Source organism: Lethenteron reissneri, chromosome 7, assembly GCF_015708825.2.
Source record: "Lethenteron reissneri isolate LAM-NWPU_2019-01 chromosome 7, ASM1570882v1, whole genome shotgun sequence".
NCBI classification, from domain to species: Eukaryota; Metazoa; Chordata; class Hyperoartia; order Petromyzontiformes; family Petromyzontidae; genus Lethenteron; species Lethenteron reissneri.
This window is the reverse complement of record NC_083785.1, coordinates 5,062,503-5,090,481: the sequence shown is the minus strand read 5'-3', so window position 1 is coordinate 5,090,481 and position 27,979 is coordinate 5,062,503. Positions and strand designations below refer to the sequence as shown.

Sequence of the window (27,979 nt, the reverse complement as noted above, 5' to 3'; positions counted from 1 at the left end):
GACGTCACGCGCGTGACCCCCGGTAACGGAGAGGGCCACGTGGGGTGCGGCGAGAGACGCACGCGGGCGAGGAGACGACGTGGAGGTGACGAGGAGTGGAGGAGGAGGAGAGGGGTGACGAGGAGGAGGAGGAGAGGGGTGACGAGGAGGAGGAGAGGCCGCCATGTCCTGCAGGCTCCTGCGGGCTCGGAGCGGAGCGTGGCGCCGGTACGGGGCGAGAGGGAGTGGTGGAGCTGCCGCGGGTCGACAGGACCCCCCCCCCGCCGCACGGCCGTGACGCCGCGCGTCGTGTGTGTGTGGGGCCCCAAACTCAGATTAATAGGCGACGTTTCGGGCAATCGTCCTTCATAAGAGCAAATTGAATATTGTCTCTGCACCCCCAGTTTATGTCCTCTGTAAAAGGGCCGTTGTCCGAAACGTCGCCTGTTGGCAATTTACTTGTTGGGGCCGCATGGTTATTATCATTGACGACAGCGAGTTGTTGTGTTGACTGCCTGCGGGCCACTGCTTAACGCAGCAGCAGCAGGAGCTACCGTGTCGCCGCTCGGGTGAGGTGCAGGGGTATCAGCAGAGGGCGCGCTCGTGTCGCGTGCATTCACTACCGTCTCCCGCAGTCTCCCTGTGTCCCAACCGTGTCTCCCCGTGTCTCCCTGCGTCTCCCCGTGTCTCCCTTTGTCCCACCCTTGTCTCCCCGTGTCTCGTGTCGCGTGCATTCACTGTCTCCCCTGTGTCTCCCTGTGTCCCGTGTCTCCCTGTGTCTCGTGGCACGATGGTGCAGTGCTTGGCGCTGGAGCGTGCGCGACGCGCATGGCTCCGCCGCTGCGGTGAAGTTGACGCCCGGCGCCAGCGAGCGGGCGCAGCGGCTGGTGGCGGGGCAGCGCCTCCACGGGTACAGCGTGCAGCGGGTGAGCGAGCGACGGGTCGCACCCCGCGCGCCCAGACCCCCGCGCGCCCAGACCCCCGCGCGCCCAGACCCCCGCGCGCCCAGACCCCCGCGCGCCCAGACCCCCGCGCGCCCAGACCCCCGCGCGCCCAGACCCCCGCGCGCCCAGACCCCCGCGCGCCCAGACCCCCGCGCGCCCAGACCCCCGCGCGCCCAGACCCCCGCGCGCCCAGACCCCGCGCGCCCAGACCCCCGCGCGCCCAGACCCCCGCGCGCCCAGACCCCCGCGCGCCCAGACCCCCGCGCGCCCAGACCCCCGCGCGCCCAGACCCCCGCGCGCCCAGACCCCCGCGCGCCCAGACCCCCGCGCGCCCAGACCCCCGCGCGCCCAGACCCCCGCGCGCCCAGACCCCAGCACTTACGAACTCAGCGGCCCAGGTTTGATTCCCGGCCATGGCTAACAACGGTGACGACGATGACGACGATTTGTATTGGTCCTGTGACTCCCCGAGGTCGACTCAGTCCTCAATGAGTTCCTTGTGCGGTGTGTAAACGTTAGCACTGGGGAGACAAAGATGGCCGGACACGATGCCCCAGAGCTACATGGGGGAACTTTGTTGCAGGTGGTGCCCGTGCCCGACCTGTTCCTGACGGCCGTGGCGCTGAGGCACGACAGGACCGGCGCTCAGCACCTCCACCTGGCACGTGATGACCCCAACAACCTGTTCAGGTGCACGCACCCACAAACACAAAGACTGAGCTCCCCCGCGTAGTCTGCGCATGCTGTCGGGGCAAGTGCTATTATTGAGCACCTTTTATGAAGGCTGGCAGCGTGCAACTGGCTTCCACTCCGCAGGACAGCACCGGCTTGGGGAGGCCTTCATCCAGCAGTGGATTGGCCGTGGCTCGTGATGATGATGATGACGAAGTGTGTATGCGCGTGTGTCTGCAGCGTGCAGTTGGCCACCACCCCGCGGGACAGCACCGGCGTGCCGCATATTCTGGAGCACGTGGCGCTCTGCGGCTCGCGCCGCTTCCCGTGCCGCGACCCATTTTTCAAGATGCTCAACCGCTCGCTCGCCACCTTCATGAACGCCTTCACCGGTGGGCACGGCGCCTGCCCGCTCGCACGACGGGCATACGACCCAACGTGGTTGGTCGGAACCACCTGGGGTAACGACTGCTGCTAGTGTCCATGGTGGACAGTGCCCACCATGGCCAGCATCCACCATGGGCAGTGCCCACCCGGGCTGTTGTCCGCTTTAAGCGGTGCTCACCTTGAGCAGATACCCCCTCTGTGTTAGAGATACACGCGGTTTGTATTCTCATATTCTGAAAGTGTATAATCATGTAAAATAGTTGTTTCTTTCAAAATTATATTCTGTGTCACGTAGGCTTTCGCGCCCAATATCCATAATAGAGGTTTTTTGGGTTAATGTACGCTGACTCATTAATCCCCTTCCCCCCACTTTGCACAAGAGCACAGAAGTGTGGTCACCACATCCACGCCTCTATATAAGGAACGAAACAGGTGGACTTCACAAATCTGGCTGTCGCCTGATGAAGCTAGTTGTAATTACTGGCGAAACGTCGTACTCAAATTATAAATGTTGTGGCTTGGCTCTCCAACACAACGGTGTGCTGTACTAGTGACGAAATGGCACGTTCTGTTTACGTAACAACCCTTACTAGTTGGCTGTGTCGGGTGGTGGCGGTTTTAACGACACATTTATATACGTGCACCTATTTAACAACATTCCCATAGTAAGCTACCACGGTGAACTGGCCATCACAAGCGTTAGTGGTCTTGATTACGTTTTTCTTTTGCCAATTAGGGTAGCAGTTGCCACCCTAGGTGGTACCGCTGAAACATTTTCGGGCCATTGGCTCCGAAGACCGGACAGCCGGCGAGGCGTGCCGAGATGCGGGGGCCCACCGAGCTACGGCTGAGCAGGAGCCTCATGCTCAGGGAGGGTCCCCTAATATCGCCAGCGGAGTTGAGTGATTCAGTAAATATTCACATGATGGACATTTAAGCGATTTCCTGCTTACATGAGGGTTGAGGTGGTGTTCATCTCCTGAACATAGCCCTGAGCCAGTGGTGGAAATTCCACATTCATATGGCGAACTGTTAACTATTCCACAAAGTGGTACTCATTTTATCGATGATGTAGGGAAGGATTGTGAGCTGAGTCAACGGCTCCCCCCCCTCACCCTCCAACCAGGGTTTGAACTCCCAGCGTTGGGTTTTCTGCGAGATAGTCGACCCTGGCCGGGTCTCATTTACATCTAACACAGTGCGTGTGAAACGAATACGGAGAATGGCGCTAAATCAATAAATACAATGACCGCTTCCTCTGATAAAGATTCAATGTAGGCGATGTAATTATTGTGTCCCTCCCTCCTCCCTCCTCCCCCACCTACAGCGAGCGACTACACGATGTACCCGTTCTCCACCCAGAACCCTCAAGACTTTCGCAACCTCCTGTCCGTCTACCTGGACGCCGTGTTCTTCCCGCGCCTCCTGGAGCTCGACTTCTGGTGAGGTCCTCTTGTTGCGAGCCAATTGGGAAGATGCGACGATGCTGGTGCACCTCCTTGGGGCGTGGGGGTCACAGGTGTAAGATGTACATGTGTGTGCGTTTGCTGTGTGCACCTAGCCTGGCACAAGCGTCATGGTGATGCCACTGAGTGGCGAATGGCAGCTGTCATTGGCAATATGTGTGTTTGCTGTGTGTGTGTGTGTCAACACCCTGGATACCCGTGCAATTGAGATGGTTCCTTCTCAAGGGATGTTCCAGGTGAAATATTTAAATCAAATAATTTTTCTATATCTGATGCTCGCGTGTCGTTGGCGTGTCGGTCAAACCTGCGTGTTGTTTGCGTGTTTGTCGTGGGGGCGCTCGCCGCAGGCAGGAGGGATGGCGGCTCGAGCACGAAGACCCCAAGGACCCGGGCACCCCCCTCGCCCTGCGTGGCGTCGTCTTTAACGAGATGAAGGGGGCCTTCGTGAGTTCCCGTGCCGACGATCACGCACGTGCCTCGATGACCTCGACCCGATAGCGTCGGGGTCGGAGTAGACATTTTTATTCCGCTCGTTTCCCCAGGAAGTCCAATCGTCTTTTCCAGGGAAGTCCTGCCAATTGGGATGTCACGGGTTATAAACCCGTGACAATGTTTTTTAGCTGGGAGAAAATTAGAGAACATTGAGAAAACCCATGCAAAACAGGGGGAGAACATACAAACTCCATACGGAAGAGCCACAAAATCGAACCCAGGTGCTTCTTGCTATGAGTAGAGAGCGGTACCCTTGCGCCACCCTTAGTTATGTGCTGGCGGGTGGTATGGTGGAGAGCTCAGAAATAAAGTCTTTAACCATGAACCACAAACTGGCAGAGAGGCAAGAGCACCCACAAGGGCCAACCTCGTGGTTTAGTGGGGCCCAAAGCCCGCGGGTCCCCGGTCGAGCCCCCGTGGAGCCGGTCGCCCGCTCGCCCGCCCCCCCCACCCACCTATCTCCATGTCCATGTTCCATGCAGGCCGACAGGGAGCAGCTGTTCTGTCAGCATGCGCAGAATGCGCTGCAGCCGGAGCACACGTACGGCGTCGTGAGTGGGGGACACCCGGCCCACATCCCTGAACTCACCTGGGAGGGCCTGCGGGCCTTCCACGCCGCGCACTACCACCCGTCCAATGCACAGTGAGGCTCTCGCACACGCGTGCACATACGGGCACACCTCGTGTTACCGATCTTCCTCCTGACTCTGACCTGCACCAGTGGCACCTCCATAGCCCTTCTCACTGCATCTTCTGTCTCTTCTCAACTCGAGCCCAAATCATATCAGTCTCGCATCCCTGACCTCCAGGATATGAGTGACCCTGCTAAGGCCCAAGCTTCTTGATTCCGTCTCCTTTCCTTGGAAGAGATTGTCGGTATAATTTCTGAAACATTTTACTGTATCATGAAAAATGATATCGTGACAACCCCAGCGTGCACGTCACCACAGACATACGTATGCACACAACGACAAAGATCTCCCTCATAGCATTTAACATACTTTGGGCAAAAGTGCTGTAAGCATGAGCCTATAAAGGCCAGCACGGCACACAAATACAAAGATTCCCATATAGCCTTAACATACGATCGGGGCAGGTGCTGTTAGTGACACGTACACGCACGCACGTACGTGTACGTGTCGCTGTGTGTGTCAGGTTCGTGACGTACGGAGACCTTCCGCTGGAGCCGACGCTGCAGCAGATCGAAGCCGAGGCACTGAGCCACTTCGAGCGCATCCAGCCCGACACGGCCGTGCCCAGCCAACCGCGCTGGAGCCAGCCGGTATCACCGCCCACCCCACCGATCTGCACTGACCCTCACCGAGCCCGCCGACCTCACCGACCCCACTGATCCCCATTGAGCTCACGGCTCCCACCGACCCCATCAATCCCACCAATCCCACTGATCCCACTGACCCCACTGACCCCACTGATCCCTACCGAGCCCACTAACCCCACCTACCCCACCTACCCCACCTACCCCACCTACCCCACCTATCCCACCGACCCACCGAGCCCACAAACTCCACCAAGAAGGTTGAAACTCGTTTGCCGTGTGCAAGTCTCTGTGATTATTTGGTGGCTGAATGTTCCCCAGGACAGGAATCCTGGGGATTGGTGCTGGTTTCGGTGGATGGGAGACGTTCGCGTTCTCGCGGCCCACCTGCTGCCTGTTTTCATGTCACCTTAAATACAACTCATACCGCCATGGAGGCGAAATGGGCGGTGGTAGTGACGATGGTAGTTGTAGAACAGTAATTGTATCCCATGCTGCTCTGTGGCCTCTGCCCCTGGATCCCAGAGGGAGGTGCACGTGACCTGTGAGGCTGACCCCCTGGCCCCCGACCCCAGCAAACAGACGACCGTCAGCGTGAGCTTTCTCCTGGGAGAGTACGTCACACCTCGACACTGCTACGCACCGCACCACATCACACAATATCACACCACATCACACCACATCACACAATATCACACCATATCACACCATGGCGGCTGTTGTTATGTGTTTCTGTTTGTGTGCAGCATCACGGAGGTGTTTGAGTCATTTGTGCTGAATGTGGTCTCCTCTCTGCTCGTGTCCGGGCCCAGCGCGCCCTTCTACCGGGCCCTGCTCGAGTCCGGGATGGGCTCCCACTACGCCCCAGTTACCGGGTCTGCTCCGCGTCATACCACGCACTGCGTTACACCAAGCCACGTCATACCGTACTAGGCCATGCCACACCGCGCCGTGGTGACTCTGTGGCGCTGGTGGTGCGGTGCGGTGCAGGTATGACGGCAGTACGCGCGATGCGGCGTTTGGCGTGGGGCTGCAGGGCGTTGCGCCGGGGGACGTGGAACGCGTGACGAGCGCCGTGCACGCCACCATCGCCAGCGTCGTGCGGTACGAGCGCGACACGTGTGCCCGCGTGTCCTTGTTGTGTTCATGTTGTGTATCCGTGTCGTGTGTCCGCGTGTCCTTGTTGTGTTCATGTTGTGTATCCGTGTCGTGTGTCCGCGTGTCCCTGTTGTGTCTTTGTTATGTATATCCGTGTCATGTGCACGGGTTTGTGTTTAGTGCTCGTGCGTTTGTCTGTCTATGTTGTGTGCTCATGTCCGTGTTGTGTTTGTCTTTGTGCCTTTGTTGTCTGGCACTTGTCCGTGTTGTTGTATGTGTGCGTTCACGTCGTTTGGGCATTTTGTGCGTGTTCATGCAGTAACCGTTTTAACAAAATAACATTCATCACAAGGTGTGTGTGTGCGTATTGTGTTTACATGCACGTAAAGCACTTTCAATACATATACCAAGACGCTTTGTAATCTAACAAAGGCCTGGCAGTGACACTTCTCCTCCACCCAGTATTCAACCACCACCACCACCACCACATTTAAGGTCACAACAACACCCACTCACCTACTCACACACTCACTTACCCACCCACTCACCACACTCACCCACTCACCACACTCACCCACTCACCACACTCACCCACTCACCGCACCACAGGTGACAACACTTCTCTTTATGCTTCTTCCCTCTCAATGCTCCACTTGGGAATTCCCTCCCCATTGTCTCTTATCCCAAACTCTTATTACAACCTGGCTCAATTCAGGTTCTGCGTGACACTCTCATTTATTACAACTCTGATAGTGCTGCTGTTGCCCGGCGCTCTCCCTTCGCTATCCCTGCAGGACGGGATTTGAGGCTGAGCGGATCGAGGCTCTTCTGCACAAGATGGAGTTGGGTCTCAAGCACCAGGGAACCAACTTTGGGCTGACGCTGGCGACCGTAGGTTCCTCTCACTGGCCACTTGCGCAGGGCATCACCGTTGTGGCATCACGCGCAGTGGCACCAGTGTGGGATCGCACCCAGTGGCACCAATGTGGCAAGGCACCCAGTGGCACGAGTTTGGCATCATCCCCATTGGCGCCAGTGTGGTATCATGCTCGTTAGTATCAGGGGGGCATCACGCCTAGTGGCACCAGTGTGGCATTACGTACGGTGAAAACTCTTCCCATTGCCATCACGAATGCAGCACGCATACACGTACACATGCACATACACAGAGACAAAGCTCTCCTGTGTAGCCTACCCAGGCTGTTAGCAAGCACCTATGAAGGCTGGCATAGCACAAGAGACAGTGGTGTGGCCAGGACAGTGTCAAGCCGCCTTTGTCTCCCCAGTGCTGATATTTACACACTGCACGAGGTACTCATTTAAGGCTGAGTCGACCTCGGGGAGGCCTAGGATCGGTTCAGATATATGCCACGAAGATTGTCTGTGGGCGGGAATTGAACGCAGGTGGCCACATTCATATGGCAGTGCGCTGACAACTGCCACCACTCGCACGTACACACACGTGCACCTTAAGAGGGTGCCCATGCTGTGTGAGCCATGGTAGACTGGAGCAGGTAACCGGCAGCCATAGTGAGAAGAGGGGTATACTGATGTTGTATGCTGGGTACAGAAATATTTTCTGGGCCACCAACGCAGAGAGACGCTGCTGGAATGAAGCCCTCGGGCATGCGGCTCTGCCTGTCTCTCTCTTCTTCACGGGTTTTGTGAGTCCACCAGCATGCGTTGTGACACGTGCGTTGTGACACGTGCGTTGTGACACGTGCGTTGTGACACGTGCGTTGTGCCGTGCGCCCCCCCAGGCGCTGGCGTCGAGCTGGGGTCATGGCGGTGACCCCGTAGAGATGCTGCGCGTGGACGCGCACGTGCGCCGCCTGCGCTCACTGCTGGCGACGGAGCCCTCGTTCCTGCAGGACGCGGTGAAGTGGCACCTGCAGGTGACCCGCGACCCGCGACCCGTACTCACCCTCACCGCCCGGGGAGCCTCGAGTGTTTCAGGAGTGTCGCGCGGTTCTTGCATCGAGCGAGGTTATTGTTGTACGAGCTTGGGGAACGAGACGGTGGGAGGGAAGAAGCAAGAAGAGAATTGAGGTGACCTGCAATGTGGTGGGTAGGCGGGTGAGTGAGTGAGCGGGTGAGTGTGTGAGCGGGGGAGTGTTGTGAAATGTGGTAGTTGGACACAGTGTGGATGAGATGAAACGGTAAGTCTGGTTGAGCGAGTCCTAAACAGGGGCGGAGGAATCATTGAGTGAAGTTCATGAGAACAGTAACCATGGTAGCAGCTATAAAAGAGTGAGTGAGTGGTTTGTTGATTGAGTGAGTTGGTGGGTGAGTGTGTTGTGACATACAGGAGTGTGGTGGTTAGTCGTGAGCGTAAGAACAGAATTGAATTGACCAGTGAGCACAGCCCCTGTGACCACGCGCGTTTACGTGTCTCCAGGACAACCCCCATCGCTTGACCCTGGTGATGACCCCCGACCCCGGCTACGCGGAGCGGCAGGCGGAGAAGGAGGCGGAGACGCTGCGGGCGCTGGCGGGCGGTCTCTCCGCCGAGGAGCGCGAGCGCGTGCACCACAAGGGTAGCGCGCCGGCCCCCCGCTCGCCCACCCCACCCAAGTGTATCCCGACTGCGCCATTGGAAGAATTTAATTTAGTTTTAGCAACGTTGCCCAGTGCAGACCCAGAGGCCAGCAACAACCAGCACTATTGAAGCTGCAGTGCGAGGAAATCATCCTGAAGAGAAGTACTGTGAGTTGCAGCGTGTTGAACGAATCGCAGAACTCAGAATCAGAATCTTTATTTATCGTGAAGTTACCTCCAGGATCCCTTCAAGTGGCCTCTGGTCCACACAGGGGCGGGCAGCACTTTCTGTCGCGCCGTGCCACGGAGAGTAATGTCCGTCACACGATAGTTGGACCGATTTATTACATTATCAGCCTTGAACACGGCAAAGCGGAGTGTGGGGAGCACAGGCGCTTGCATCTGCGTCATCTGAACCAGTCAACCCCGTGACCTGCCAGCGAGCCTTCCACACTTCACGGAACAGCCTCAAAATGCACCTAGCCTGGCACAAAATTCGTTGGCTACGTACAGTGCGAAAGAAGTTCAGCCTACATGCACACATGGTTGTTGCGGTTGTTGTGACGCGAGGTTGTGCCGCTCGCAGGCCTGGAGTTGCTGGCGCTGCAGGACTGCCAGGAGGACGTCTCGTTCTTGCCCACGCTCCGAGTGTCGGACATCGACCCGCAGATCCCACGCACGCACACACGGCTCACCTGGGCCGGTACGTGCATCCCACTCGCTCTCTCGGCACGCGCTCAATCGTTCACTCGCTCACGGACCAATTCATTCAGTTTTCCCACACTCACCTCACGCTTCCACTTACCGTACGCTCAACGCCCTCACTCGCGCATCCACGGATTCACTCGCACCACACCTATGCGCTTACTCGGCAACCCCGGCATCTGTGGTGGCTTTAGGGCTGATATGGCATTTCCGTGCGCGTGTCTGTGGATTGCGGCCCGTGCGTGTGTCTGCACGTCTGCCGCTTGCGTGTGTGGGTGTGTGCGTGCGTGGGTGTGTGCGTGCATGTGTGTGTGCGTGCGTGTGTGTGTGCGTGTGGGTGCGTGCGTGGGTGGGTGCGTGCGTGGGTATGTGCGTGCGTGTGTGGGTGCATACGTGTGTAGAGCGCGACGTGCCAGTGCAGGTGAGCGAGCAGCCCACGAACGGGGTCGTGAGTTTCCGCGCGCTGCTTTCGCTCGCGGCCGTGCCGTGCGACCTGCAGCCGCTCGTGCCCCTCTTCTGCCACGTGCTCGCCAAGTACGCACGCACACGCACATACGCAACACGCACATACGCAACATGTATGCATATACAAAGACCCCCCCGTGTAGCCTCAGGTAGGCTGTTGGGGGCGGTATGGTTAGTGAGCAACACCTGTAAAGGCCAGTACGGCGCACTTGCGGATGGGGTGGCCAGCACCGCACCCGGCGGTCGTCTCTCTCAGAGTAACAATGTTCGCTAACCACAGTAGGTACTCATTTGAGGCCGAATCGACCTAGGGTGGTCCCTGGTACCGTGCCCTGGCACTGTGAGCGGGCTGCGTATCGCCATCGCTCATCTCGAGCGTGCCACGGGCAGATTTGAGCAAGAGTTCGGATTGCGGTAACACTTACGCTTGGATGGAACGTGCGTGTGTGCGTGCGGTAGTGTAGCGGTTAGCGCGCTGCGCTTTGAACCTGGCGACCCGAGTTCGATTCCCGCTCACGGCCAACACCAGTGACGATTATCTGAACCGGTCCTGGGCCTCCCCTAGGTCGACTCAGCCTGAAATGAGTACCTGGTACGGTGTGTAAACATCGCCACTGGGGAGACAAAGGCGGTCGGGCGTGGTGCTGGCCACCCACCCCCTCGTGTACCGTTCCGGCCTTCATAGGTGCACGCTAACAGCACTTGCCCCTACAGTCTTGTAAGGCTATACGGGGGATCTTTGTCTTTGTGTTGCAGAGTGGGTTGCGGTGACATGGATTACCGGCAGCTATCCCAGTGGATCGATCTCCGCACCGGTGGCCTCGATGCCAGCACCAGCATTCTCCCGGACCACTCGCAGCTGGATTACTACCAGCAGGTGACCACGCACTACCACATGGAGCCACACGCAGCAACACACAGCAACCACCACCACCAGCAGCACCACCACCACCACGCAGCAACACACAGCACCACCACCACCACCACCACGCAGCAACACACAGCAACCACCACCACCAGCAGCACCACCACGCAGCAACACACAGCAACCACCACCACCAGCAGCACCACCACCACCACGCAGCAACACACAGCACCACCACCACCACGCAGCAACACACAGCACCACCACCACCACGCAGCAACACACAGCAACCACCACCACCAGCAGCACCACCACCACCACGCAGCAACACACAGCAACCACCACCACCAGCAGCACCACCACCACCACGCAGCAACACACAGCACCACCACCACCAGCAGCACCACCACCACCACGCAGCAACACACAGCAACCACCACCACCACCAGCAGCACCACCACCACCACCACCACGCAGCAACACACAGCACCACCACCACCACCACCACGCAGCAACACACAGCACCACCACCACCACGCAGCACCACCACCACCACGCAGCACCACCACCACCACACAGCACCACCACCACGCAGCACCACCACCACCACGCAGCACCACCACCACGCAGCACCACCACCACCACGCAGCACCACCACCACCACCACCACCACGCAGCACCACCACCACCACCACCACGCAGCACCACCACCACCACCACCACGGAGCACCACCACCACCACCATGCAGCACCACCACCACCACCACACAGCAAGGGGAAGGACACAAACTAAACATAAAAGGCAGTTCTTAAGAAATGAGCCTTGGTGTGACTTGGTGTGTGTGTGTTGGTGTGACGTGCTGTGTATGTTGGTGTGACGCGCTGTGTGTGTTGGTGTGACGCGCTGTGTGTGTTGGTGTGACGCGCTGTGTGTGTTGGTGTGACACGCTGTGTGTGTGTGTTGGTGTGACACGCTGTGTGTGTGTGTTGGTGTGACGCGCTGTGTATGTTGGTGTGACGCGCTGTGTGTGTTGGTGTGACGCGCTGTGTGTGTTGGTGTGACGCGCTGTGTGTGTTGGTGTGACACGCTGTGTGTGTGTGTTGGTGTGACGTGCTGTGTGTGTGTGTTGGTGTGACGCGCTGTGTGTGTGTGTTGGTGTGACGCGCTGTGTGTGTTGGTGTGACGCGCTGTGTGTGTTGGTGTGACGCGCTGTGTGTTGGTGTGACGCGCTGTGTGTGTTGGTGTGACGCGCTGTGTGTGTTGGTGTGACGCGCTGTGTGTGTTGGTGTGACGCGCTGTGTGTGTGTGTTGGTGTGACGCGCTGTGTGTGTGTGTTGGTGTGACGCGCTGTGTGTATGTTGGTGTGACGCGCTGTGTGTGCGTGTTGGTGTGACGCGCTGTGTGTGTGTGTTGGTGTGACGCGCTTTGTGTGTGTTGGTGTGACGCGCTTTGTGTGTGTTGGTGTGACGCGCTGTGTGTGTGTGTTGGTGTGACGCGCTGTGTGTGTGTATTGGTGTGACGCGCTGTGTGTGTTGGTGTGACGCACTGTGTGTGTATGTTGGTGTGACGCGCTGTGTGTGTGTGTTGGTGTGACACGCTGTGTGTGTTGGTGTGACGCGCTGTGTGTGTGTGTTGGTGTGACGTGCTGTGTGTATGTGTTGGAGTGACGCTGTGTGTGTGTTGGTGTGACGCGCTGTGTGTGTGTGTTGGTGTAACGTGCTGTGTGTGTGTGTTGGTGTGACACACTGTGTGTGTTGGTGTGACGCGCTGTGTGTGTTGGTGTGACACACTGTGTGTGTGTTGGTGTGACGCGCTGTGTGTGTGTGTTGGTGTGACGTGCTGTGTGTGTGTGTTGGTGTGACGCACTGTGTGCGTGTGTGTTGGTGTGACGCGCTGTGTGTGTGTCTCTCTGTAGGCTGTGGTGCTGCACTGTGTGTGTGTGTGTTGGTGTGACATGCTGTGTGTGTGTGTGTTGGTGTGACGCACTGTGTGTGTGTGTGTGTTGGTGTGACGCGCTGTGTGTGTGTTGGTGTGACGTGCTGTGTGTGTGTGTTGGTGTGACGTGCTGTGTGTGTGTGTTGGTGTGACGCACTGTGTGTGTGTGTGTTGGTGTGACGCGCTGTGTGTGTGTCTCTCTGCAGGCTGTGGTGCTGCACTCGGTGTGCCTGGACAGGAACGTTGCCGAGATGATGCAAATCTGGACCGACATCTTTACCGGGTGCCCGAGACTCGTGCTGCCGCTGATGCCGCAATTGCGATGTTGTCACTTGGCACAACTCCCCTGCTGCCCTGACACGGTTCCTCAAATTATCATGCACACCCCGTGGTGACACGTGTGGTGCTTGCCTGTGTGCATGTGCGTGTGTGTGCGTACGTGCGTGGGGAGCGGTGGGGCAGCAGTTGGTGCACTGCGCTACGAACCCGGCGACCTGAGTTCGATCCCCGCTTCCGGCCAACACCAGTGACGATTATCTGAACTGGTCCTGGGACTTCCCTAGGTCGACCCAGCCTCAAATGAGTACCTGGCGCGGTGTAGAAAAAACATTGCGACTGGGAAGACGAAGGCGGTCGGGCGTGGTGCTTGCCACCTATCCCTCATGTACCATGCCAGCCTTCGTAGGTGCTCGCTAACAGAACTTGCCCTAACGGTCTGTAAAAGGCTATATGGGGGATCTTTGTCCATGTATGTGTAACTGCTTGTATCTTTGTCTTGTGTGTGTGTGTAACTGCGTGTGTGCTTCCTTTATACGTGTGTGCGTGTGTGTAACAGCGTGTCTTTGTTTTCTGTGTGTAACTGGGCTAGTGTATACGTGTGTTCTTGCGTACGCGTGTCTGTAACCGCGTGCGTGTACGCGTGTGTGTCTGTGCGCTGCAGGCTGCGCTTCGTGGACGCCGAGCGCCTGCGCACACTGGCGCTCATGCTGACGCAGGAGCTGTCGAACGGCGTCGCCAGCAACGGGCACCGCTACGCCATGACCAGCGCCGCCGGCTCCCTGTCGCCCGCCGGCCGACTCGGCGAGAGCCTGCACGGCCTGGCGCAGGTCCGCGCGTGCGGCGCGTGCGGCGTGTGGCGGCGCGTGGCGGTGGGGCGCGGGTGAGGTCGGACGTAGAGCCGGAGCGGCGCGGTGCCGTGCGGTTTGCCTGGGCGTGGTGCGTCACCGCGGCACGGCGCGGAGCGGGGAACTGCGAGCAAAGAGTCTCTCACGATGACCTCCCACCAACGCACGCATGCAGGTGTCGCTGATGAAGCGGGTGGCAGAGCAGCAGGATCTGACCCCGATCCTGGACGACCTGCAGCGCATCGCTAACCACCTGCTGCACTCAGGGGGGCTCAGGTGTGCATCCCGAGGCTGCACCGTCACCACGGTATCATCACCACGCCATCATCATGATGTCATCGCCACTCCATGGTCACCACGCCATCATCAAATAACAGCATGTCAGATACTCACCATGAGACAAGTCCTGAAGCTGTCCATCGGCTCACTGGCCAGCCTTCACATGGCCATAGAAACACTGCTAGTCAACTCCACTCCCTTACGCAACAAGAGGAATAATCGCATTCGCCAGCCACCACCGCCACTCGCCCAAATTCACCCCGCGGTGATCATGTGACAGGGTGAGGTAGAGGCCACTCATGGTGAGGATGCTGCTGCTGCTGCTGCTGCTGCGATTGTCTCTGTTGGTGGGTGATGCGGGCTTGCGGTGATGCAGGTGTGCGGTGAATGCCACCCCGGCTGGCGTGGACAGCGCTGTGAGTGCCGTGTGTGGGTTCGTGCGTTCTATGGCGGAGCCGGGGGTGGGCTTTGGGCCCGCGCAGCCAGACGTCATCACGGTGTGTGGAACACTGTACACCACCGCACAGTACACACCACGTACACAGTACACACCACATACACACAACACACATACACTCATCGCACACCGCACAGGGCATGCGTGCACAGCCAGCAGTGACCGCACTCACCGAGCCGTGCGTTGTGCCTGTCGTTGTCTGTACCTGTGTGTGTCATGCCCGTCTCGGTGTGTCTGGTGCCACGGCGCCTGCAGCTACCCCTGCCGTACGAGACGGAGGCGTCTGGCCGCACGGCCCATCGCACAATCCTCACCGTACGTAACCGCACCCTGGGCACCTGTGAGAGGCGTCTACCTCTCTTCCACTACGGCGGTGGGCATCCACCTAGGACCAATTCAAACCCACCATAGCTTGGTCTCGGCTCAGTGGAAAGTTGCAAGCGAGAATTTTTACATCAGTTTCTGCTTAGATTGATAGCGTCATCCCCTCCTCTTGATGCCGGGGAGACACGGGCTGACGGAGCTGAACCACCTCGCAGAGAGGTGATGGTGGCCCCACTCTCACTATCTACATCATCCCATTATTGAAAATTGTGGCGCAGTGGTACATCTGCCAGTCACCTCATTCAGCCCATATCCCCTGGGTCTGTCTCTTGACACCCCACCAGCGAGACTAGGATACTTCACGTGGCCTAATGGTGCACCTAACCTGGCACAAGAGCTCACGAGGGGAGCGGTAGTGTCGTGGATCACAAACTATACTGCTAACTCGGTGACCAGTAAACAGTGGCCAATATTTGAACTGGTCCTGGGCCTCCCCAAGGTCGAATCGGCCTTCAAATGAGTACCTGGGTGTGGTGCTGGCAACCCACTCGCTCATGTGCCGTGCCGACCTTCCGAGATGCTGGCTTACAGCACTTGCCCCAACGGTCTGTAAAGACTAAGCGGGGGATCTTTGGGTGGAGGAGCAACGCTTGCAATGCACGGGGCGCCGGGCGTCTAAAATGCAAAGTTGACAAAATGGGCGGCCCAGGTGGTGCATCTGCCAGTCATCTTGGCCAGTCTGTCCCGTGACTTCCTGCCAGCAAGCCTTTGACACTTCACGTGAAGTGGACTTCACGTGAAAGCCTAGCATAAGAGCTCACAAGAGCAACTGTGGTCACGTTACCGTGCGCCGTGTTCACGTGTGTGCGCACACAGGACCCTGCGTTCAGGCCCCGTGAGATGAAGACTCACTTCCAGATGCCATTCCCCGTCAACTTTGTGACGCAGTGCGTGCGTGCCGTGCCGTTCACTCACCGCGACTTCGCCAGGTGACCGCACGATCACCGCACCCACGGCCATTCACCTCTCTGAGTCGACGTCGCTTTCTTTGGCGCTCCCGTGGGCCCAGCAGCGCGGCAGTCTGATCGGTCGTCACAACTTTTGCGTCTGCGCAGTCTGCGTGTTCTAGCACGGCTGATGTCTGCCAAGTTCTTGCACCGCGAAATCCGAGAGAAGGGAGGGGCCTACGGAGGGGGGGCCACGATTGCCCACGACACGCTGGCCTTCTACTCCTACAGGTCGGTAGCACGCACGCATGCTCACACGTACAAGGCCCCACGGCCACTGGGCGGGCTGCTGCGTATCTTTTATTAGTGCCACTTGGAGGGGTAGTCAACAGTGGTTGTCCTATGATATACTTGCCCCGTCATAGGAATGTGGAATAATTCCACTGGCTCAGAGCAGTAAACAATGCTCGTCTCAGAAGGAATAGTTTTTACTTTGGTCTTAGTCTTTTTCCAGTCGGCCTGTGGGGTGGTTTTAGTCGGCGCTTCGCCTGTGGATTTCATTCTGTCGCTCTCCCTTAGACTAGGGGACTAAAGCAGTCAAAGATTTAGTCACAACACTCTTGGTTCTCATCAGGTCAGCGAATCTGTGAACCCAGTAAATCCCGATATATCCCTGCATGGCCGTGTTTGGCGTTCCACAGTGCACCGCAGTCCATAATAGCGTCGCTGGATGTTCAGTCCGCGTCCTCTTTCGGGCTCATTAATTTCCCCTGGTCACAGTTGCACTGTGCCCTTTGAAGGGGTCATAACCGTCGTCATCGTCACGCTTGATTTTTGTCCGCTGAATAATTTGACGAAAAAACACAATTAGTTGATGAATATATTCGTCACTAATTTCGTGAACAGAATTAACGTTGGTTTCCCTTGTGCCGCTGTGGCTCGTTTGGGCTGTATGCTGCGCGTCCGCCCGCGTTGTCTCTGTCCGTGGGCAGGGACCCCGGCTCCCTGGACACCTTAGCGGCTTTCCGCCGAGCGAGCGAGTGGGCGTGCAAGGGGTCGTTCTCGGAGCGGGACGTTGAGGAGGCCAAGCTGTCCGTGTTTTCCGCAGTCGACGCGCCTGTGGCACCTGGGGATAAAGGTGAGACGAGAGGAGGGACCTTCGCCCCTCCTTCCCCCACCCACCGAGATGCCCATCATGCAATTATTTACCCCCCCAGATGCTGCCACAATGTTGTAATGGTGAGTTTACAGACCTAGAGTCCAGAGGTCGTCAGTTTGATTTCATCTCCCAGCGCAGGAGTTGAAATAATGGGGCAAGTTTTTTTAATCCCTCCTGCCTCTTTCCGAGTCCGAATGCACCAAGCAGTTTAAATTGGTTCACTGCTGTCGACCAGCAGGTCGCGTGTGGTGGGGTAAAGTGTGGGGACTCATACATATTTCAAGACTTCCTGCCAGTGTGGAAGAGTAGGCCAAATACCTTGAATACGGCCTCTCTAGAGCGCCCTCTAATGGAGGCCCCTTTTGCCAACAGTGGCGTGAATAGGAAATTGCAGGACTGCACTTTTACCTTTGCCGCTGTCTGATTTATATTCTTTGGTTCTTTCGGTAAAGTCGCGTAGATATAAAAATAAAGTGAATACTTTGCATTTGCAATGTCTCCTGGAATAGTCAATCTTTGATCATCACCTTTGCAATTTATTATGGTAATTTCATTAATGTTCACATGTTTATTATTGTTACTTTGAGTCTATGGAAATAATTATCACATTACAGAGTGTTTGGACAACAGACTCACTCCACGTCTCGCTGTGGAATATTTAAATGATTGGACAATTGTACACGGTGAGATAGTCATTCACCACTGTCGGCATCACGAGCTCCCCCTTAGATGCCCGTTTCACACAGAGTGTGAACTCTGTGACTGCCTTCCTTGCCTTTGGATCAATGCCCGACGCTTTTGAGTGGTGGCTGACGGATGTGTTTTGTCAAGCTCAGGTAGAGCAGCGGAAGCCACTGGCGAGTGCTGGCCCACGCGTGTCACGCACGACGCGCCGTGCTGCTGCCGCCGCCGCCTGCCAGACGCGCCCCTCTCCACAATGATCACGTTCAACTGTAACAATGCGTCAGCAGGCGATTTGCCCCCCTCCAAAATCCATCCCATCACATAAAAATATAAATTATTTATTCACACATGCCATTGGCCGCACGGCTTTCTAGGAGTGAATATTTTCAACAGCATTGGTTTCATACAAGTAAACTCCAGATGTCTATAGGCGGCAAAGATCCTCTCTGTTAAATACGAGTCTTAGTTCAACGCAAAACTATAGAATGCATGATGGCTACTTTCTGTTAATCCCCCTTGATCCCCTGCCTCTCTTTGTGCAGGGATGTCCCTGTTTCTGCACGGAGTCTCGGACAGCATGCGGCAACAGCATCGCGAGCGGCTGTTTGCCGTCACGCACGCGAGCCTCACGGACATTGCCAACAGGTCACAATCCTTTTAGCCAGGCGGTGGTGACTATGCACGTGGCCAGTACTGTAGATGCAGCGAGGGTTGATGGATCGTACAAATGTTGCGAAACGCCCTTCCCATGGGCGTCAACGTGCCATACCCTGGCTCGCCAGGAGAAGGCAGTACAGCACAAATGTGGACTCCACCTGTTCCGTCTGTATGGGCTACGGAGCCGCATGCGGCTTTTTAAGGACTGCTTCGTGACGTAATTTATTTATATATTCACTTGCATTGCGGCTCTTGAAAAGTTGAATTTTGTACCAAATTCGAAAAAAATGCCTCTTCTTTTTATTTTGGTCACCGACCCGTGGGATTGTGTGTTTCCTCTTGCACGCAGGTGTTTTGTCCGGGTGCTCCGGTTTCCTCCCACTTGGAAACACTCATTAATTGGCCAATAACAACTTAATATACCGAAGACCGCAAAGCTTGCACAAGCGTTGGCACCAGCTTATCACATTGCTGCTGCTGCTGCCTTCCTGCTCGTCTCGTTTCTCGTGCCTCTGAGTCGCTCTCTCTCCTCAAAAGCGAGCAAACCCTATGCAGCAGCCTGGTACAAGTGGACGTAATATTGTTCATCACTTCCCTTTCATCGGCATTTGTTCATCACCACCAAATGCATCACTTCCCGCAAAATGACTGTTGACTTGTCACTAGCGGTGAGTTGATTTGTCAGCGCCCACTTTGCCAGCAGGGTGAGGGGGTGTGTGTGTGAGTACAGTTCCCATGCTCATGAACCAGGGTTGTGTATTTGCAACTCCCAAGATGTTCTGTGCAGCCCTTGGGCACAAAACCATCTCAGAATTAAATGAGGCCGTGTGTAGATCGGAAGAATGGGGCCGCAGAGACAGGCACGAGACAGAAATATGGAGAGTGACATAGATACAGAGACACAGATGTAGAGAGAGACACAGAGAGAGAGAGACATAGAAATATGGACATGGACACAATTATGTACGGAGACTATTCCCCAAACACAGAAGAAGCCTCCTTGCCCCACCTCTGATAGCCCCCTGAGTGCAAGGTTGGAGACTCATACGGCCCCTGACTTCGTACTTGGCGAACACCTCTGCGTGCATTTGTGTGTGCAGGTTCCTGGACCCTGTGAGTGGCCCTCGTGCCGTCGTGTTACTGGGCCCCCAGAACCAGGACGTCAGCCGTGACCCCTCCTGGACCAGCTGCTAATGGAGCCAAGCACGCAGACACAATGGGGCCTGCCGCACCACACCTCGGGTTGCACAGACACCACACGCAAGCCTGTAATATCTAACAAAGGCTGTATCATCGTATCAAGGCCTGCAGAAGCACACTGAGGACTGCTCACACACCAGACTGATGCCTGAAGCAACGAGGCTCGCACTCCAGGCACACTGCACTCATGATGCCTTGCGGTCCACACACAGTGTTATTATTATTTGCAACTTAGCAATGTTGCTAAATTTGCGACTTTTTGGGTTTCGACAAAATTTCATACAAAATCGCGCAGATTTTTGGAGTGATTCCTGATGTATGTTTTAATGATTGATGATAAGTTAACGCGTAATAATTAGTAAATAGTCTCGTGACATGTTTTAGTAGATAGGTTATTTGAACTTATCTACGTGACTTTACCGAAAGACCCAAAGAATATGAATTTCTGCAGTCACGAAAGCTTTAAGTCAACATTTTTTACAACTTTTGAAGGTTTAGAGACAGAATATTTTTGAGGTACACTTTGGTATGTTTTGCAAGCCGGTATGATTCATAATTGATTTTTAGGTTCCGCCAAATTTTTGTCATGTAACCTTTTAACACCCTAAGCCAAACATCAAATTGTCCCAACCGGTCGGTTATGACAATTGTTCTTCCACTTACTGGTGAGCTGAAAGAATAACACTATCACAATTTTTGTTCCTGGGTGTTAAGTGTTATTTTGTAATTGCTTATGCCTAAAAAGTATACAAAATGGCTATTATTTCCCACAATCTGTGCTTTTGTGACCAGGACAGTGATATTTTGAAATTTACCTATTGTCAATGAAAAAACTGGCGAATTTGTATCTTTTGATTCACATAAAATCAGAAAAAACAACATGAATAAAAATGTACATGTATTTATAATAATATTTATAAAGTAATACAAAAATGACTACAAAAGATTTAGAAGTGAGTAGTTCGAGATTTACGATTATACTGTAAATCACTTTCACGAATCAGCCCCCAAATGTAGTCTCCCATCATGTTCTCGTTATACTGTCCTTGGTAGCGGCGTTCAAAGTCCAGTTTATCCTGGTGGAAGCGCTCGCCTTGCTCCTCCGAGTACGCTCCCATGTTCACATGTTCTTGAATTTATCAAAATAAGCATCAATGATATGGAATTTGAGGGACATCCTTCAGCCCATTGTTTTCGACCTTGTGATTGTCCAGGAAGCCACCGACCACTGCGACAAAGCTGTTCCAAGCCACTTTCTCCTTACTGGTGAGCTTCGTGGGGAATTCATTGCACTTCAGAATCTTCTTTATCTGTGGTCTGACGAAGACACCGGATTTTACCTTGGCATTAGACAGCTTAGGGAAGATGTCTTGAAGGTGCTTGAAGGCTGCCAACTCCTTATCTACAGCGCTGACAAATTGTTTCATAAGGCCCAATTCGATGTGCAGTGGTGGCATCAGCACCTTCTGGGGGTCCACCAGTGGCGTCCACTTGACGTTCCTCCACACGGAGAACTCGGTCCGCTGTGGCCAGTCCTGCCTGTGGTAGTGCGCATTGGTGTCTAAATATTTTGTAGTAATTTTTGTATTACTTTAGTATAAATATATGTTAATTATGATTAATATATTGTTTTTTCTGACTTAATGTTAACTAAAAGACATTCTCCCGTTTTCTCATTGAAAATAGGTACATTTCAAAATATCACTGTCCTGGTCACAAAAGCAAAGTTTGTGGGGAATAATATCCATTTTCTGTACTTTGAGGCATAAGCAATTGGGAAATAACACTATCCAGGAACAAAAAATAATTGTTACACAGTGTAATAATTGCTTGTACACATGGAAATGTAATGTCTGGCTATGTTGGGTGGTGGAGGATCACAATAAACAAAATAGAGCAAACCCCCCTTCCCTCTCGTGGGTTTAGCTGTCATGGTTTTGTGCCATATTTATCGAGGTACAGTTCACCGATCGCACCCCTGTGGATCGACCATTCGCGGTTCACCGGAAGAATCCTGTGTGCACCCTAACTACTGCTCACGATGAAATTGCCGTGCAAGAACATCAAGTTAATTTATTAGGTAAATCGGGTGCAACCGCAACAAACAAAAAACAAAAACATGAACAAAAAAGATTTTAAAGTGAATATGTGAATGAGTGCAAACAGAAAATCCAAGAAAAGACAGTAAAATATTGCAGAAAAAGCACCGTACACAAAAATGTGCAAAAATCCCAGTGGGATGCAAGTCAAACAACAACAACCACAAAACAACTTAGATTAAGGCCATCAGTCTAACTCTGTACTACAACAAACAAACATGGCCAAACCAAAAAACGTATCGAAAATCACCAAAATAAAGCCATAAAAGCAATGAAACAGTGGTCATAGGAACTGTGACCGAATTTTCACACTAAACGACGTCAACAACATGTACTACCAAACTCTGCAGCCATGTGCACTGTCGTCTCCATGTTCTCTCCCAAGAGGCCCATCGTGGCTCCCAGGTCACGTGTTCCCAGCCTCCAGTGAGTTCAGCTGCACACATTTTTTATAATCTACATTTACCGTACTAGTTATTTTGAACAGAACATTTTAATTTTACGTAAAACAAAGTCCTGTTCCATGTTTGGGTTAATGTAGGGTAACTAATGCAAAGGAGGGGGTGGCATTATGAATCGGGAACCAAACCATCGTTTTCCCATATACCCTTGAGTTTGCAGATCGCGGATTTGCCGATTGCGACAAGGGTTTGCTGTAGATGTTAATTTCCTTAATTTTTGTTTCAATTTGTAAGAGTCACTTTATTTTTCATTAATATTAAAGAAGTGAAGTTGCCTTTACATGCTTAAGCTGTTAATTTATCCTTTGCATGGGTGGACCTTATCCTTATAAATCATCCAGACATATGCCCCCCCTGAGAGATTTTGCAGGAGCCGCCACTGGTTTCAACGTATTGAAAACACTGCACTTGGGCCGACCCAAGTACCACACCATGCGCGTTTGGGTGATTACGGCGCAAAAGAAGTTGTGCCACACATCGCGGCTGAGGCTGCCTCGAGGTAGACACGGCTTGTGCTCAGGCATAACATGCAAGTGCTTTTGTAATGTAAAGATTTTAATAAAGTTGTTGTGTGAGACACCGATTTGTGACCTGCTTCGCTTGGAATGTTTCACGTGCGTGGGATTGCATTCGCGACACAAGCCGTTGAATTTAAACGTGTTTTGGTTATAACAGTTGCGCAAAATCAATGAATGTAAATGTGTTAATGGTGGTGTGTAGTCAGAGTATCATGTTGGTGAATCACACTGCCCATCATTGTTAAGCCCCCCCCCCCCCGTTCGATACCAACTGGAAGTCAATATATCTATTGATCTGAAGGATGGCTATTGCCCAAAACAATTTCCTATCTGTCATAATTTTGATTCCACTCAGTTTTCAATATCTGTCCGAGAAGGGAGGATGGCAGATGGTCAAGGATAATTCTGAAGTGGCAAGCAAGATATGAACCAATATTCTATAATACATCCACTTCTGAGATGGGACAATGACATGGGCTGGTGTGCGGGTGATTGGTGGATTATTACAGCGCAGGGTCGCGAGAGATGGCGTTGCCTTGGGGATCCTTTAATCTAGCAGTAGATTCATCACGGCTCACTAAATAAGCAATGTGCCTGCTTCAACATTTCCCTCGAAATATATTTTTTTAAGTTTAAAAATTATGTTACGCTTCCCATCGGCCACACGGCCTCCTTCTAAGAGTATAATTTCAGCAGGATTGGTTCAACACAAGTCAACTCCCGGACCGGATTTCGGTATTCAGTGTCACATCAGCAGTGAAGCGTGATTGAACCAATGCCAATGCAGTCAATTTGTTTTAATAGGCAGGGACCCATGGCTAATGAAAATAATCATCGGCCCTGGTAAATCCATTCTGAGAGGGCATTGTTCATGTCGAACGGGTATATTTTATGTGATGTGAGCATCATCAGCTGATGGCATAAGCCCAGTGTGGCCCAACGTGGCCCAGTGTGGCCCAACGTGGCCCAGTGTGGCCCAACGTGGCCCAGTGTGGCCCGTGCGTGTCGGGCACCCACACCGAGTCCCGGGGGGCACGGGGACCCCCTTCTCACCATCCTCCTCCTCCCTGCCCCGGGCGGCTCCTCCTCCCTCCAGCTCTCCTCCCTCTCCCGCCGCCGCCGCCGCCTCCTCCTGTTGCCGCGCCTCCCCGCGCCACACACAGCAGCAGCAGCACACCGAGCAGCACGCCGGCCACGCCGATCGCCGCCGCCACCACCACCACCACCACCCTTCCTCTGCCACTCCTGCCACCCCGGGCCGCCCCACCGCGCCACGGGCCACCGTGTCTCGTCCAGGCACCAGCAGCAGCAGCAGCAGACGCAGCAGCAGAAGCAGCAGCAGCAATGGCCAAGCTGTACATAGGGAACGTGGAGGAAGGCGTCAGCGCCGCCGACCTGGAGAACGTGTTCGCCGAGCGTCAGCTGGCCGTGAGCGGACAGGTCCTGCTCAAGGCCGGCTACGCCTTCGTGGACACGCCGGACGAGACGACGGCGCTCAAGGCCATCGAGGCCATCTCCGGTGAGATTCAGCGGCAGGGACGGCGGCGGCAGCAGCAGCAGAGGGGGCAGAGAGGACACTGTCGGCACGAAGAGCAGAGGTTGGAAGATCAGAAGGAGAGCGTGGAGGCGGTAGTGGGTTGGAGGGTCGCCGCGGGCAGCCGGAGCAGCAGCGCTGGTGGCAGCAGGAGGCCGGCGGTGGCCGCAATCCGTTTAGGGGAACAGCAGCAGCAGCAGCGAGGGGCAGCGCTGCATCGGGGGCATTAAGCCCGTGGTGTCGGGGATAGCAGCAGGAGTCATGGTGGCGGTGACGAGCACCGTGAACAGGAGAAACACCACCAGCAGCAGCAGGAACAGCAAAAGCAGGAGAAACACCAGCAGCAGCAGGAATAGCAGCAGCAGCAGCATCAGCAGGGCTGCTGCTGTCGTCCGTAGCGGGAAAAGCAGCAGCAGCAGGGTTAGGGTCATTATTGGCAGCAGCAGCAGCATCATCACAACCAGGACCATCTTCATGACTTGTAGCAGAAGAGGTTAACACCATCGCCACCACCACCATCAGCAGCAACAGGAGGGGTAATGGGGGTATCAGCAGCAGCCGCCGCAGCAGCAGCAGCAGCAGCGGAGCGCGGGGACACGAGCAGGAGTAGAATTCGGGTGGCGGCCGCCACGGGCAGCGTGGGTTGGGGGGGCCCCGAGCCGCGGTGTCCCCAGGGGCCTCTCGAGTCCCCAGAGCGACCCGGGCGAGGGGGTTCCCGGCTCACCCCCTCGCCCGGCCCTCGCGGCGGGGTCGGGGCTGGGGCTGTGCGGGGGGAGGAGGAGGACGAGGAGGAGAAGCGGCTTCGGCGGGGCCCAGGCGACTCGCCTCCCGGGGGCCGCTCTCCGGATTTTTCCGCGATTATTTTTCTCGATTTTATTTATGCGCAAAGACGGCGGCTGCGCACACGCGGCCGGCGTGCGTCGGTAGTGCACCTAGCCTGGCACGCACATTCGTTGCGGTGTCGGCGCAGGAGGCGCGGGGGGAGGAGGACGGTCGCCTTGACGGCGGTGATGGAGACGGCGGCAGGAGCCGCCTCGGCCATGGGGAAGCGCGCGGGGATGGCGCCCGCGCCGCGCTAGGCCCGAACGACCGCAACTCTCGCACCACATCCCGGGCAAAAAGGGGGCCTCCAGGGGACTCCGGGGAAGGGGGTTCTTTAGATGTCGTCGCGAACGCCGGGGGTCGCGAACGGGGACCGAGCGAGATGGTGGAGGAGACCCTGGGAAGGCGTCCCCCAGGCCCCTGTGCGCTGTCGCGGGGAGACCCGAGGGGGCTTTGCGGGACATGGCACGGCGTGGCAGTGCTCGACGTGAACACCATCACCACGTGTCCTCGTCCTCACTCCACCACCACCAGCACCACCAGCAGCACCAGCAGCACCAGCGAGTGGTGGCCTTACATCGTCACTCCATCAGTCTTCACCCACAGCTCGGCCACCCCGCCAGCACCCCGTGTCGCTGCTACATTGTGTTCACCATGCCTTGCCACTATCATCACAGGCGATCCTGCCTCGTCGCCACCACCACCACCACCACTGCTCATGACTTCTCATCACCACCACCACTCGTAACTCCACCACCACTCCTCGTCACTGCATCGCCACCAGCGGATTTACACTCAAGACACCAACTTTTACAATTTTGTTACCAATGCCCGTGTTTCCCTTGCTCTGCAAACACCTTCAGTGGTCATATGGTAACATAAGATCGTAGCATCATCTATTGGACACCTTAAACGTTCCCCTTACAATGCTCGACACGACACAAGGAGCGAACACTGGAAAGGTGGTTTGTGTAATATCCCACAGCAAGATTATAAGTCTGTTGTACACATTATCTCGGACATTGATACGCTGTAATTATCTGTACAGAATTGTTGGTGCTAAACAAGGATTTTACATGCAACATTAGTTGCATTTGCATCCGTAAATGGCACTTAATTCCATGCATTATTGATAACATAGTTCTAGGAGGGTATTTTAATACGTGTGTGTGTATATAGAACGTCTCATTTCACACGCTATTTTAGCACGATTGTTGATTATGAATTTGGACTTTTGTTTTTAAACTGGCGTCTGAGACGTGGCCCAGCCCCGAGTCTGTAGGGCCCCAGCTGCTGCTGCTGCTGCTGCAGTGCGGTGCTCTGTGCCATGTGGCTTCGTCCTGACTGCAAGTTTATATGACCACAGATTACAGAAAATATGTCCGAGGCAGCTAATTGAGCTGACTTGGTGTCCTCCGCTTGCATAGAGACCGAGGAAGGCCAACTATCTACGTTAAAAGTGTAAACCGTGCGGTACTTTTTCAAGGTCTTAAATCGTCACTGAGCAATGTCCTGCTCCGTTGGTAAACGAGTAAAACATCCGTCTAGCAGTAGAAGTAGCCACGGCCGAAGTTGATATTTTCGAGGTCGCCAAGCCAACCCGTACAGATGCGGCTGAAATTACACCCGAGACTCTCCCGTGTTAGCGTTATCACTTCGAGATGTAATGATTCTCACCCATTTGCATCTGGCCACAGTGTTGTAACGAGCGAGTGTGTGTGACACACGAGGTGACCTGGTGAATGTGTGTGCACGTGTGCAGGTAAAGTGGAACTCAACGGCAAGTTCCTGGAAGTTGAACACTCTGTTCCGCGGCGACAGAGGTACTGTATCCCCCCCCCCGCCTTCCTTTGACCAGTTGGCACCTCCTCGCCACCCCGATGTCTCGTCACTGCCACCGGAGCACATACCGACGTGCTTTAATGCAGCGGTGAAAAAGTGCACGCACAAAGTTGGGACATTTCAAGCGTTGAACGTGCGTTGCTGCGTCTGTGCGCGACAGCGCAGCATCACTTCTATCGGTTGCAACAAAGGGAATGTTCCAGCCATTCACGTGCATTTCACCGAACCGATTATACTAATGCTCAAATGTGAGGCTGAAAACTGGTTTAGCGATACCTTATGTGCTCACAGTATTATAATTCTCTTCCACTTGTTCGTTTGTTGTGGCAAACATTCCTACATAATGAGTGCGTCCTCGTAATTAACACAACAAAAGGGATTGCTTAGTGTGTCTCACCAAGCTGGGCTTACAGGTCCACACGTCACCGGGTCTGCCACAACCAGCATCGGTTAACAGTTTGGTGCGTGGATATTGTGTTAAAAGGGTAAACGTAACCTGTGAAGTAGTGCAATTCAACTTAAAGACGGTTACAATAAAATATTCGTTTCGTGAAACAAAGTATCATTCGGCGGAGATTATCATTCATTGTTGATGCATGCTTTTTTTGAGGTGACGGCTGCAAAGTGGGCATTCGTTCTTCCTTTTGATACAAACGCCCTGCGTTTGCATGGGGTTGCTGCAGCGCCAGTGTTTGCGCAGCTCATGGACTGTGAACCTAACAGCGCCCAGCAGCGTAAAACTCGTGTTTGTCAACCACTCTACTGTACAGAGTGTGCCGTGTAGGCATGGCATTGTGGCCTGGGCCAAAGTCGTTGCTCCCTGTGCGAGGACGAAGGGACACCTTGGCTGAGGAGGACCTGTATCTGGTACGATTGGCGTCACTGGCCTAGTAAAGGCTGCTCGAGTACGAGCACCTCCTACGCTTTATGCTGTTGACCAAGCAGGAGGTGCCCACTTTTTCGACTTGTGTTCTCTGAATGCTTCACACAAAGCCTTCGAAAATTCAAATGCGGTGAATACATATACAATGCACTATGAAGGTCCCGTC

The 27,979-nt window shown here is 54.8% G+C and overlaps 2 protein-coding genes across 5 annotated transcripts in view; both read left to right on the top strand.

Annotated features, from left to right (window-relative positions):
* Positions 1-51: 51 nt before the first annotated feature.
* On the top strand, positions 52-20,607 carry PITRM1 (pitrilysin metallopeptidase 1). Its single transcript, XM_061573605.1, has 27 exons — positions 52-207; positions 779-905; positions 1,507-1,613; positions 1,836-1,987; positions 3,310-3,424; positions 3,796-3,892; positions 4,423-4,583; positions 5,096-5,222; positions 5,742-5,830; positions 5,963-6,091; positions 6,207-6,320; positions 7,109-7,205; positions 8,075-8,209; positions 8,713-8,851; positions 9,439-9,555; positions 9,959-10,091; positions 10,779-10,899; positions 13,030-13,106; positions 13,764-13,929; positions 14,123-14,223; positions 14,603-14,723; positions 14,939-14,998; positions 15,884-15,996; positions 16,123-16,245; positions 16,947-17,092; positions 18,340-18,442; positions 19,555-20,607. Exons 1-27 carry the CDS (start codon positions 164-166, stop codon positions 19,646-19,648), a joined length of 3,108 nt encoding a protein of 1,035 aa, XP_061429589.1. The 5' UTR covers positions 52-163; the 3' UTR covers positions 19,649-20,607.
* A 3,276-nt stretch (positions 20,608-23,883) lies between these two features.
* LOC133356249 (insulin-like growth factor 2 mRNA-binding protein 3) overlaps positions 23,884-27,979 on the top strand; it is a 30,995-nt gene continuing 26,899 nt past the window's right edge. For 2 of the 4 annotated variants that reach the window (XM_061573652.1, XM_061573644.1), the window contains exons 1-2: positions 23,884-24,251; positions 26,851-26,911. In XM_061573652.1, coding sequence (XP_061429636.1) covers positions 24,077-24,251; positions 26,851-26,911 — 236 coding nt within the window. In that variant the 5' untranslated portion in view covers positions 23,884-24,076. The remainder of the gene's footprint in view (positions 24,252-26,850; positions 26,912-27,979) is intronic. The other 2 variants (XM_061573670.1, XM_061573661.1) reach the window with 1 other exon arrangement.

What these genes read in the sequence shown, in the direction of transcription:
- PITRM1 (XM_061573605.1), top strand. Translation starts at nt 164, where the DNA reads ATGTCCTGCAGGCTCCTGCGGGCTCGGAGCGGAGCGTGGCGCCG. An exon ending in CGGTGAAGTGGCACCTGCAG is followed by an intron (nt 8,210 to 8,712) that starts GTGACCCGCGAC and finishes ACGTGTCTCCAG; the next exon opens with GACAACCCCCATCGCTTGAC. An exon ending in CACACGGCTCACCTGGGCCG is followed by an intron (nt 9,556 to 9,958) that starts GTACGTGCATCC and finishes ATACGTGTGTAG; the next exon opens with AGCGCGACGTGCCAGTGCAG.